The 12,104-nt window shown below is 42.3% G+C and overlaps 1 protein-coding gene across 1 annotated transcript; it reads right to left on the bottom strand.

Annotated features, from left to right (window-relative positions):
* Nucleotides 1–3,587: 3,587 nt before the first annotated feature.
* On the bottom strand, nucleotides 3,588–6,757 carry LOC149818982 (putative CoA ligase CCL9). The gene is made up of 4 exons (XM_089984381.1): nucleotides 6,329–6,757; nucleotides 4,548–5,604; nucleotides 4,319–4,422; nucleotides 3,588–4,054 (listed from the first exon to the last, which is right to left on the bottom strand). Exons 1-4 carry the CDS (start codon nucleotides 6,548–6,550, stop codon nucleotides 3,836–3,838), a joined length of 1,602 nt encoding a protein of 533 aa, XP_089840507.1. The 5' UTR covers nucleotides 6,551–6,757; the 3' UTR covers nucleotides 3,588–3,835.
* Nucleotides 6,758–12,104: the final 5,347 nt, after the last annotated feature.

Below are 12,104 nucleotides of genomic sequence, written 5' to 3'. Positions count from 1 at the left end.
TTACGATCGCTGTTCTGTTAGCGTAAAACTCCGAAGGCTTGCCCCTTGACCCCAGAGAGTTGTCAAGCTTCGGGTGACACCCATTGGATTTGAATTTAGGCTGCCCGTCAAATGGCCTAGGCCCCCATCTCACTACACCAAACCTTTGGGTCTATGTAGGATACAAATTTATGACCTAAAAGGTCTCACAAGTTTCATTGAAAAACAAAATGTCTTAAACCTAAAGAGACACTAAAAGGTAAGAACACTGTTTTTATTAATGAAAACTAATGAAAATTATGAAATAGTGAATAAGCATGAGGTTGTTATCCACGAACTTAATGCTCATATATGTTCAGCTGGTAAAGAGCTCATTCAAACTCGTAAGATAGGCATGACAAGCTGCACATGAACAGTAGGTACTCAGCTCGGCTCAACTCGTATAAACTCGTTATGTCATAACAAATGTACGTACTTTTGATATATTTTACATGTATTTTTTTTATAATCCCATGCATTTCTTTCATATCTAAAACAATATATTTATTCTACAAACAGGCCAGCTCAAACTCAACTTGTTTAACTTGAGCTGATTATGAGCTCGAACTCAGCTTCACTCACCACAAGAACAGGAACACTTCAAGCTCGCCTTGTGTTCAGCTGGTTTACCAGCCCTAACACTAATTAACCTTTTAATAGTGGTTGCATGGATAATTTATGCAAGTTACAAAGAGTTTTACAGAAAATGAAAGGAATATTTTTGTTTTGAAAGGCAAGCTGGGGTTAGGCAGACCCTACCAGTCATACAAATACAACTATACCATATTAGGTTTTGAACCTGCAACGTCCCAACACAAGGTGACTTGCACTAGCTGCTCCTACCAAACAAGCGGAGCACCAAGTATAGGGTAATATTCGGTCCTCATGGTTGCCTAACATAGCCAATCATAGCCCAATATGAAAACGGATCATTTTCCATTCATGGGTAAAAAACAAACAAACAAACGAGCCAATGGCGTGGGCCTTACGTTCTTGCAAGAAATGGCTGTTTTTCTAAGAAAGCTAGTTCAAATCTCCCTCTCTAAGAAACCGTTTCTTGGGGAGGTGGTATTGTTTGGAAAGGCGCGCCTTTGGTGCGAAAGATACTGACCTTGGAAAAAGGGAGCCCCGTGGGAAAATCTTATTCTTATTTTGGCCACTTTCACTTTTTCTTGGTCACCTCACTTTGCTTTTTCCTCTTTAGACTAAGGTGGACGGTGGGGTTGGTTGGGTTTGTTCAGACTTTTGTACAACAGGAGCAGCACAAGATGAATGTGACTTGCCTTGTGAGAAATATCTGCGTTACACTTTTAATTGTTACACTTTTTTTTTTTTTGAAGTCATCTAGAGTGTAATATATCCATGCAATTAGAATCTATGCCATGGCAAATTGCATAGTGATCAGTGGAATTTATGCCATTAAATAATAACTTAAAGAAGGCACGAATCTATTTTCAGTGGAGGGGTTGTTTGTCAGGCAAAAGTTAGAAGCATATATACCAACACATCCTATGGTATAACATTTATACTCGAACTATCCCATATGATATCATATAACACTCGGAACCAATGCCAATCTGATGTATCTTGCTTTGGGGGACCTAATTTCCCAAGATCTAGCCTTAGAACCTAATCTGACCCGATCCGACCCATTTACATCCAACCACTAAAAGTAAACAATGGCAAGGACATAGCTCCAAGTTGCTAAAAATGGTAAACTGCCCAAGTGGGTGCATAGTTCACACAACCAAAAACACATGTAATGATACATATGGTTTGGTTGTCTCAACCGTATGTGTGATTGTGGCGAAGAGGATGACTCCGAATGCTTGGTACAAATGCTGAAAGGACCAAACGCGTGCAGAGAAAGATGACCACAAAGCGATTAAGCTCACAGAGTTTTGCGATACCAGGACAGCGATCTAAGTACGGCATGCAGAGCCAGCGCGGCTAGGACAATGAATATTCTATAATTTATAATAAAAAGCTAATACAAATATAAATATGATTAATAATAAATATATAGGACAATGAAAGTATTTTATATATATTCGTCTTTTTTTGAGCTAATACTATTTTAGTAAGTTCTATACCATAAACAAATTAACTATTCATTAGAATGAAATATGACATATATTCTCCATTAATTTTGACAATTTTTATTGCTGTAGATTTTATAGGTTGATTTGATCTTTTTAATCGGTATGTATCTAAGGACAACAGAGTTTTAACAAAATTTTATTTGTATGTGTGATATTAACATGCAATCAATTTTAACCAGTTTGGAATATAGGAACTGGGATAGGAGTTAATGAATTTGGCAAAAAATTGGTCAAACTACCACCTGGTGCTGTTTGAAAACTGGTAGCTGGGATGGGAGTTAATGCATTTGGGATGTGAAGTGGCATTGTATTTACACTAAAGCATGGAATTGACAGCTGCCAAATCCAGGATCACTTCCACTTCCCATCCCAGCTACTAGTTTCCAAACAGGGCCTTACTAATTTAGATAATTTTGTATTTATTTATATTTTAAAATTTTAATTGTTTATAGATATTAATATGAAATTTACAACTTTACTAATTTATCACAATTTATGATTTTACTGGTTAATCACGATTTAACGAAGAACTTCCATACTGAGGTTGACCGACTTTTGTCCCCAATAATCACGGCTTACTAGGGAGGGCAATCCTCAAAAAATCGTTGAGGACGAGTTTGACAGATACGAATCAAACACAACTATTTTAATTTAATGAAACAACACACTAAAGCATGTTTGGTTAAGCCCCATGAGAATCACTCTCATGCAAATGATATTTGGAATCCACACCTGAATGAAACAACACACTAAATCTGTTTGGTTAAGCTTGCAACCACCAGGAAGCTGTTGAGGCTCGCAGAAAATGTTATTTCGGGTAGCTCATTGCCCTCTGTACCCCCTCCTTGCGAGCCAAACAGGGGGTGGGGGTGGATGAGGTTTTTTGGGTGGCTGCAAGCAAAAACAAAAAAAAAAAATGGGAGGGGGGTGGAGCTCGCTGGAATACCACCTCCGACGAGCTCTGCTGATCTTCTCTATGACCCAACAGTGGCTCCTGCCGGCGAGCTCCTGTTTTCTTTCCCTTTTTTTTAGTTTGCCATATGAATCCATGCCAACCAACCAAGAAAAAAAAAACAAAATTTTATGCAAATGGGATTCGTTTGCTCGTGCTAAACAAACATGAGAATGAGAACCAGATGACATTCTAAATCATGTGATTTTGAATCTGATGAGATTTCAATTCTCACGTGATTCATTTTCATTTTTTGAAAAGAACAACCAAACATACCCTCAGGAAAAAAGGGGATAATTTACATACAAAAGTGCTTTATGTTTTGCCGCTTCAGTTTTCAAGTTATTTAGGATAGAATCTACCTTTTCAAGAAACTTGCTCAATTGGAAGAGTATTCTTTAAAATGGCGGATTTAGTCTTACCCTCTCTTTAAATTATTTTTTTGAGTGACCCTCTCTTTAAATTATTGAATGGTACTTTATAGCAATTTTTTTGGCCGCAATTAAAAGAGAGAGTTTAATATAAGATGGAATTAAATTTAATAAACAAATGGGAGGAGACAGATGTACACAAATAACAACACAGACACACACACACACACCTGCAATTTTTGTGGGAGAAGGAAAGGAAAAATGAACAGGGTGGACATGAATATTACTAACATATCTTGTAACATACGGGCATTGGCTGTGTGGCTGTGTGTACTCTTCCGTCTTTCCTTGGGGACCTTTTGTTTCCTCGTTTTTCTTCTCTTAAAACCCTTCTAGGCACCGAATTTGGGCACCTTAGCAGCGGAGACCTTGGCCAGGAAGTGCTCGGCCACCAGCCTTCGCTGAATCTTGCCGGTGGCCGTCTTCGGCAATGAGTCGGCAACGAAAACCCGTTTGGGCACCTTGAAGCTCGCCAAGTTCCTCTTGCAGAAGCGCAAGAACTCCTCCTCATCGACCCTCGCTCCTTCCCTCGGCACCACGGCGCAATTGATCTGCAACCCAAACCATAAGACCACGTCAATCAAAAACCCCAGCCGGTAAAACCCAACCCAACCCAGTTAGACAGGTCAAAAAGATGAGGGCTCAGGAGTTGACATTGACCCATGTTCGACTCGTGGATCTTCCGCTAGGGGAACGAGATTGACCGAACCATAAGACCACGCAACTCAACAATTGGCCTCATATAGGCAACACGTCCAAACCGAGACCCGAAATGAGTCACCGACAGAAAAGAGGGAAAAGGGTAAAAGCCTCACCTCCTCGCCGTATTTATCGTCGGGAACCCCGAAGGCCACCGCCTGAGCCACATCTGGGTGCGACATCAAAACCGAGTCCACCTCAATGGGCGATATCTTCTCCCCTGCACAAAGCGGATCACCATCAGAAAACGAAACCAACAAGGGGAGAAAGGGGGAAAAGAAAACTCAAATCTCAGAAAGCAAAAAAACCAGGACTCCCTGGAGTTGGACAGAGAAGAAAACCCACCACCACGGTTGATGAGCTCCTTGATTCGGCCGACTAGGTGAATGTAGCCATCCGAGTCCACGTACCCGAGATCGCCCGTGTGGAACCAACCGAACCGGAATGCCGCTTTGTTGGCCTCGGGATTGTTCTTGTACCCCTTGGTGACGTTGGGGCCACGGATGCACACCTCCCCGTTGGCGTTCGCCCTCTGCACCACCCCGTTCTCGTCGAGCACCGCCATCTCCTGACCCACCGGCACGCCCACCGCGCCCGGCTTATGCGGCCCGCGGTGCGGCAGCGGGTTGGACGCCATCAGGTGGGCGGCCTCCGTCATGGCGTAGGCCTCCAGCACGGGCGCGCCGAAGGCTTCCTCCAGCCGCTCCAGCACGGCCGGTGCGAGCGAGGCGCTGCAGCTACGGATGAACCTCAGCTTCGGGTAGGCTGGCTCGGGCTTGGCCGCGTGGCGGTCGAGGAGGATCTGGTGGATGGTGGGCACGGCGGTATACCAGGTGGCTTCGTAGGCCCGCATGTCGGCCCAGAAGGTCGAGGCGGAGAAGCGTCCGCCCGCCGGGAGGACGATCGAGCCGCCGGCGGTGAGCGGTGACAGCAGGCCGGCGAGTAGGCCGTGAACGTGGAAGAGCGGGAGGACGAGGACGGTGGCGTCTGTGGGGGTGAGCTCGTAGACACTCGCGATGTTCTGGGTGGAGGCGGCGAGGTTCTGCTGGGTCAGGGGTACGCCCTTGGGCCGGCTGGTGGTGCCGGAGGTGTGGAGGAAGAGCGCGACGTCGTCGGGGTCGTTGACGACCGAGGACAGGAAAGAGTCCGGCTGGTGGTCGTCGTCGGGGAAGTCTCCGGTGAGGGAGACGACGAAGGCGGAGGCTTCGATGCGGACGGTGGCGCGGGGGATGCCGATCTTGGCGGCCGCGGAGGAGGAGGGGCCGGTGACGTCACCGGCGGTGAGGAGGAGCCTCGACTCCGAGTCGGCGAGGTAGAACTCGAACTCGTCGGCGGTGTAGGCCGAGTTGAGCGGCGCAGCCGTGGCCCGGACTCGGATAACCGCCAGGAAGGAAACCACAAACTGCAATTAGAATGAACAAAACTTGTTTTAGTTTTAGTTAATTAATCGCGATCACATTTTAATCAAACTTTTTTTGGTCAAGGGGGGTAGCGATGGATAACCGAACGCGCGTGCGGGGGAAGAAGGGGTTGCAGATCTCGTGAATAGGAATAAAAAATGACCGCGGGATCTTTTTTCACGCACAGAACGAGTGGTAGGGACAAGGCGAAAAAAGAAAAAAATCGCTCATGGAAATCGCGTGGACTGGAAAAAGGAACACGGAACCCATGAGAAACTACTAAGAAAATAGGCGAAGGAATTTAGCTGTTCATTTTTCTTTTTCAGAAAATTGAAACTAAATCAGCGAGAAACATATAAGAGCCGGAAATGTGAAAAATAAAACTTGTTTTTTTTTTAACGTGGAGTAGCAAAATTTTCGCGATTGGAACGTAAAGTTTCGTTCATGAATAAGAACAAATATCACAAGATAGGGAAAAAGTTGAAGTTGAAGACGAGGGGGGGGGGGGGGGGGTGTTTGGCGAAATCTCAATATTTGCAAGAAAGAAAAATATGATAAAAATGAAATTATCAAGAGGTCCAGAATCGCGTCAAAATCGAGAATAAAGCAACAAAAAACCTCTGCCCCCTCCCCCTCGTATAGTTTTCGGTGATTAGAGTCATAGACCACGAAATCGTGTACGGGTACAAATCCCAAAAAGTAACGAGAGGGAGGTAGGTGACTCACCTCGACGGTGTTGGGGAAGGTGAGGGCTACGACGTCGCCGGGACGGACGCCGAGGCGGAAGAGCCGATCGGCGGCCTGGTCGACGAGCTCGTCAAGGCGGCCGTGGGTGAGCTCGTTCTTGCCGGACAGGGCGAGGGCCCGCCGATCGGGAAATTCTCCGGCGGCCTTCTTCAGCAGGCCGGTAAGGGTCCGGTGGGACGAAAGCGTAGGGTTCTCGGCCATTCCTTCGAAGATCACCACTAGCGATCAGTCCAAACCGAACACCGAAAGAATCGCTTTTATCGGGATAACTCTAAAACAGATCGAGAAACGAACGAAGAAATGGCAGATACAGGAATTTCCGAGAATCTCCTGAAAAAACAACTTCTCTCTCTCTCTCTTTATTTCCTCCTTTCCTTCTCTAGCGAGGACGAAGATGGGATGTGTTCTTCGCAGGCCACCCGCGGTGGTATTTATAGACAGGCAAGAGGTCTCCGAACAGTTGGCCTCCATCGGTGGAGGCTCGGCTAAGGGAAGGGGGTAGCCCATGCCACGTGGCGTTCAACGTCATATTAGTCTTTTAAACCTAAGCTACCTCCTGGATCCTTACGGGCGCTTCATAAATCGACACGTGGATTCAGTGTTGACGTGTTAGGTGACGCCGATTTGTTTGGCCTCTCTCTCTCTCTCTCTCTCTCTCTCTCTCTCTCTCTCTCTCTCTCTATATATATATATATATATATATATATATATATATATATATATATATATATATATATATATATGAGTAATAGGCTAAATGAGTTTTGTACTAAATGTGCTAAAATGCTGTATGCCATTGGATCTCCTTTATATCCAAGAGCGTTAATACACCATACTTAAATACATATTAGGGGTCTATCTTTGAATCCCTCTTCTGTCCCCTCTCTCGGTCGCCCACCCCTAACTAGGGGTGGCAATTTCTGACACAACCCACCAACCCGCTTCTTAGCAGGGTTTGGGTTTGGCTCAATCGAGTTCGTGTCGTAAATGGGTCGACCCGCCTAACCCATTTATTAAACGGGTCGGGTTCATGTTGGGGATATGCCAACCCGTCAACCCGTTTAATAAACGGGTTTGGCGGATGGCTCAACCCGTTTACCTGAACCTGACCCGCCAACCCGCCCGCTAATCAGCCCGCCAACCCTCCCGTTAACCCGCCAACCCATAAACTTTTCAATGTAAAACCCTGAACTCGACCCGCTAACCCGCCCGCTAACCCACTAACCCGTTTACTCGACCCGACCTGTTTATTAAACGGGTTAACCGTGTCGTGTCGGGTTACCCGTTTAATAAATGGGTCGGGTTCATGTTTGCCACATCCGACCTGTTTAATAAATGGGTCGAGTTCATGTTGAGGTATGCTGACCCGCCAACCCGACCCGATTGCCACCCCTGCCCCTAACACATTCCCTCGCTCCTCTCTCCCGTTGATGTGCCCTCAACCGTCGCTGCACTATGTGCGTTCCTCTCTTGCCTTCAACAACAAAAGGAAGGCTCCCCACAAATGAAAAATCTACACTACGGTGAAAGAAGCAGCCCGACTCCATCATGACACCCTCCTTCCATGCCTGACGCTGAACCCCAAGATGAAGAAATAAGTTTCTCTCTCTCCTTTCGTTCCCCACCCCTATTGTGGGATGACATCACCGATCTCATTCCCCATTTGCGTCGAGATACAAGTTTCAGACCATCGATGACATCCTTCCCCACCATCACCGAGCTCCTTCCCCACCAGCATCAGGTGAGTCCTCTCTCTCGCTCTCTCTAAGTTCGCTTGAGCCATCTCTCTCTCTCAATCTCATGGCTACTACTCTGTTGCCTTAAACCCTAACCACATGGTGGGGAGTGCCCACCTTGAACCCATATACGATCGAGTTAGGGTGGGTGCACTGAGACCTAACCCTCTTTCTCCTCAAACTTTCCTTTCGTCTTTTCTCTCTTGTGTAGAGTGGCCTCCTCAAACTCTTCTTCTCCTTCATTTCTCTTTTTTTTTATTCCTTTAACTATAGAGATGATATTACATCTCATATGCACAAATCAAATTTTGATTAAACATATCACATATATCATGAATTAAGCCATAATTTCATGCTTAAATATTATTGATGATTTAAAATAATATAAAATGCATGCAACGTTATAAAAAAGTTATACATCCATGATGAAAATATACATAAAACATGAGAAAATGTTGTTGGGTTTCTCTATGCATAATAAGTTCAAAGGAAATATACCTGAAGAAGCCATTTTCGTCTGATGGTGGTTGATGTTGTTTCGCAGAGTAAAAGAAGTGCGATAAGTTTCACTCCTCAGCCAGACTGCAGCTCTCCAATGAGTGCAGGCACCTTCAACAATCGGTGAGTAGGATCCCTTTCCCTCTTTTGTGAAAAACTCAGAAAAAGATAATTTCTTGCTTAATCTTTTTCTTGATTTTTCTCTTGATCTGGGTTTCTCATTGACACCCAGTTTTATAGCCATAGTTAGAGAACAATTAAGATAAATGTTCCCTCTAATCTTTAGTGTTTATCGGAAGGGACACCTTTTTGAGGAGTCCCAGACGTGGGTAACTACCACACAGCGTGGGTTACTCCAACATTCTTCCACTTGTCCCAATGATAAACCTTTAACTAGAAAACTTTATGAGAATGACTTGATGAATAGATTGGCCTTTACAAATCTATTCTATAGATCCTTAGTTGAATCTCTGATCCTTATAAGATTAACAACATACAACCATAATGAGAATCAATAAACTGTATGTGATCACTTTATTCATATGCATATGTTAAAAAGAGTTTAACAAGCTCATCCTCAATACATGTTCGGAATACAATCTCGGTGCTAGACTTTTAGTAAGAGGATCAACAATCATCTCTTTGGTACCAATATTAACAATATGCAGTAGATGATTCTCTGTCCTTTCTTTAACAACAAAGTACTTTAGCTCCATATGCTTACATGACGTAGTATTTTTGTTGTTGTTCGAAAAGGATACCACAACTTCATTATCACAATAGACCTTCAGTGGTTTCTCAATAGAATCAACTACCTTAAATTGTGATATGAAGTTCTTTAACCATACGGCTTGTGAAGTAGTCTCGTATAATACTATAAATTTTGCCTCCATGGTGTGAGCAACAGTGGTCATCTGCTTTCCACTCCTCCAAGATATCACACCCTCAGCAAGTAAGAAGATATACCTAGTAGTAAACTTTCTACTATCAAGGCACCCTTTTAAGTCCGCATCTGAGTAGCCAATGACCTCAAGGTGATCAACCTTATGATACGTCAACATATAGTCTTTTGTCCCTTGCAAATACCGCATAACTTTCTTAGCAGCCTTTCAATGGGATATGCCTAGGTTAAACTAAAATCTATAAAGCATCCCTACTGCGAAAAAAATATCTAGACGTGAACAAGTCTGCGCGTATTGCAAGCCAACAATTGATGCATATGGATAAGCACTCATTTGTGCTTTGTCAATATCGTTATGTGGACAATCCTTTAGGCTCAATTTATCACCTTTTGATATGGGTGATGTACTAGGAGAACAATTCTTCATCCCATATTTCTTTAATATCTTATTTATATAGGATCTTTGGGAGAGCCCTAGAAAACCTTTTGCTCTATCTCGGTGGATCTCTTCCAAGTACATAAGCAGCCTCACCCATATCTTTCATATCAAAATGTGATGTAAGAAATTTTTTTGTCTATGCAAGTAACTTTATATCGTTGGTTGCAAGTAGTATATCATCTTCATACAATATCAATATAATAAACTTACTCCCACTTTCCTTAAGATATTTACATCGATCAATGATGTTTTCTATAAACCTGAAAGTCACGATGACATGTAAAAATTTAATATACCATTGTCGGGAGGCCTGTTGAAGTCTATATATTGATTTGTTGAGCTTGCAAACCAAACGATCATCTTCAGAGAAACCAAGAGGTTGCTCTATGTATACCTCTTCATTCAGATCCCCGTTGAGGAATGTTGTTTTCACATCCATCTGATGTAGCTCTAAGTCATAAAGAGCTATGAGGGCCAAAATTATTCTCATTGACTCCTTAGTCGAGACAGAAGAGAATGTCTTATTATAGTCAATGCCCTTCATCTGGGTGAATCGTTTAGCAACCAATCTTGCCTTATGTCTCTCTATGTCATCTTTAGAGTCTCTTTTGGTCTTAAAGACCCATTAACATCCTATGAGTTTTACTCCTTTAGGTAACTCGACAAGATCCCACACTTGATTCTTAATCATAAAGTCCAACTCTTCTTTCATGACTTTTATCCAGTGCGAAGATTGTTTGCTTTCAACAACTTTAATAAAATTCAATGGGTCATCATATATATCTATGAAATCATCAGGCTCCTGAAGGTACACCATATAATCAGGATGTAAAGTAGATTTTTTGATACTTGTAGATCTTTAAACAGGCCATTCTATAGGTTCAGATCGAACCTATTCATCCTTTTCATGTTCTTCTGCATTATCCATAATATGTTTATTTTGGATTTGTGTATCAACAATCGGGTAATCAACCACATTATCATTAGGGATAACAATATGGTATCTCTCGGTGTTTTCCTTAACAGATGGTGAGACTGGATCCTGTATTTTCTCAAAACCAAGATTTTCAAGTGCACTTAATCATACTGAATCATCTTAAAGGAATTTTGCCTTATCTGTTTCAATAATCTGTGGTGAATAAGATGGTCAGTAAAACCTATATCTTTTTTATCTCTCTCGATAACCAATGAAATATCCACTGGTTATTCTTGGATCAAAGGCTTTAATGTGGGGGTTATACAACTTAGCCTCTGCAAGACATCTCCATATATGCATATAAGACAAAGATGGTTTCCTACCTGTCCATAACTCGTAGGGAGTTTTAGGTATATATTTTGTAGGAACCTTATTCAAAATATGTATAGCAGTTTTTAAGGCGAACCCCACAACTTCATGGAAAGTGTTGAATAATTCAACATAGCCCTGACCATTTCTTTAAGCGTACAAATTTTTTTCAGCTACACCATTCTGGAAGGTATTACCAGACATTGTATACTGAGGCACAATGCCTTCCTCTTTTAAAAATTGCGCTAATGGTCCTTCTCTTTGACCCATCTCAGTAAACCTACCATAATATTTGCCATCTCTATGAGACCTGACTATCTTAATAACTTTATGGGTTTGTTTCTCTACTTCTTTCTTAAATTCTTTAAACATTTGAAAAATATCAAATTTTTCATAAATCAAGTAGAGATACATATACCGAGAATAGTCATCAATGAATGTGACAAAATATCTTTCGCTTGTATAACAAGGGGTAAATGGTCTACATATATCCATATGCACTATTTCCAATATCTCACTACTACGTTTGACATCTTCTTTATATATGTTTGTTTGCTTAGCCTTTAATGCAATCAACACACAAGTCATTGATAATAAAATTTAGAGATTTCAAAATTCCTTTATTTATGAGTCTCTTTATTTTCTTTTCAGAGATATGACCCAACCTTCGATGCCAAAGCATGTAGGATTTATCATTTATCATGCTACGTTTATTCTCAACCAATGCGTATTCAGAAGCGAGAGTCTCGTGAGTTTAGATCTTCACGTTTAATTTGTACAAACCATCATAAACTAATGCAGAACCAATTTCAATAGAATTTCTATAAATGAATAACTTAGAATTTACAAATTTAAAGCAATATCCAATTTTATCTAACCTTGAAATTAAAATTAAA

This window comes from Nuphar pumila, chromosome 13 (genome assembly GCF_984573655.1).
Source record: "Nuphar pumila chromosome 13, dmNupPumi1.hap1.1, whole genome shotgun sequence".
Classification (NCBI taxonomy): Eukaryota; Viridiplantae; Streptophyta; class Magnoliopsida; order Nymphaeales; family Nymphaeaceae; genus Nuphar; species Nuphar pumila.
Note: the sequence above shows the minus strand (reverse complement) of the source record. Positions and strands in the feature narration are given on the sequence as shown.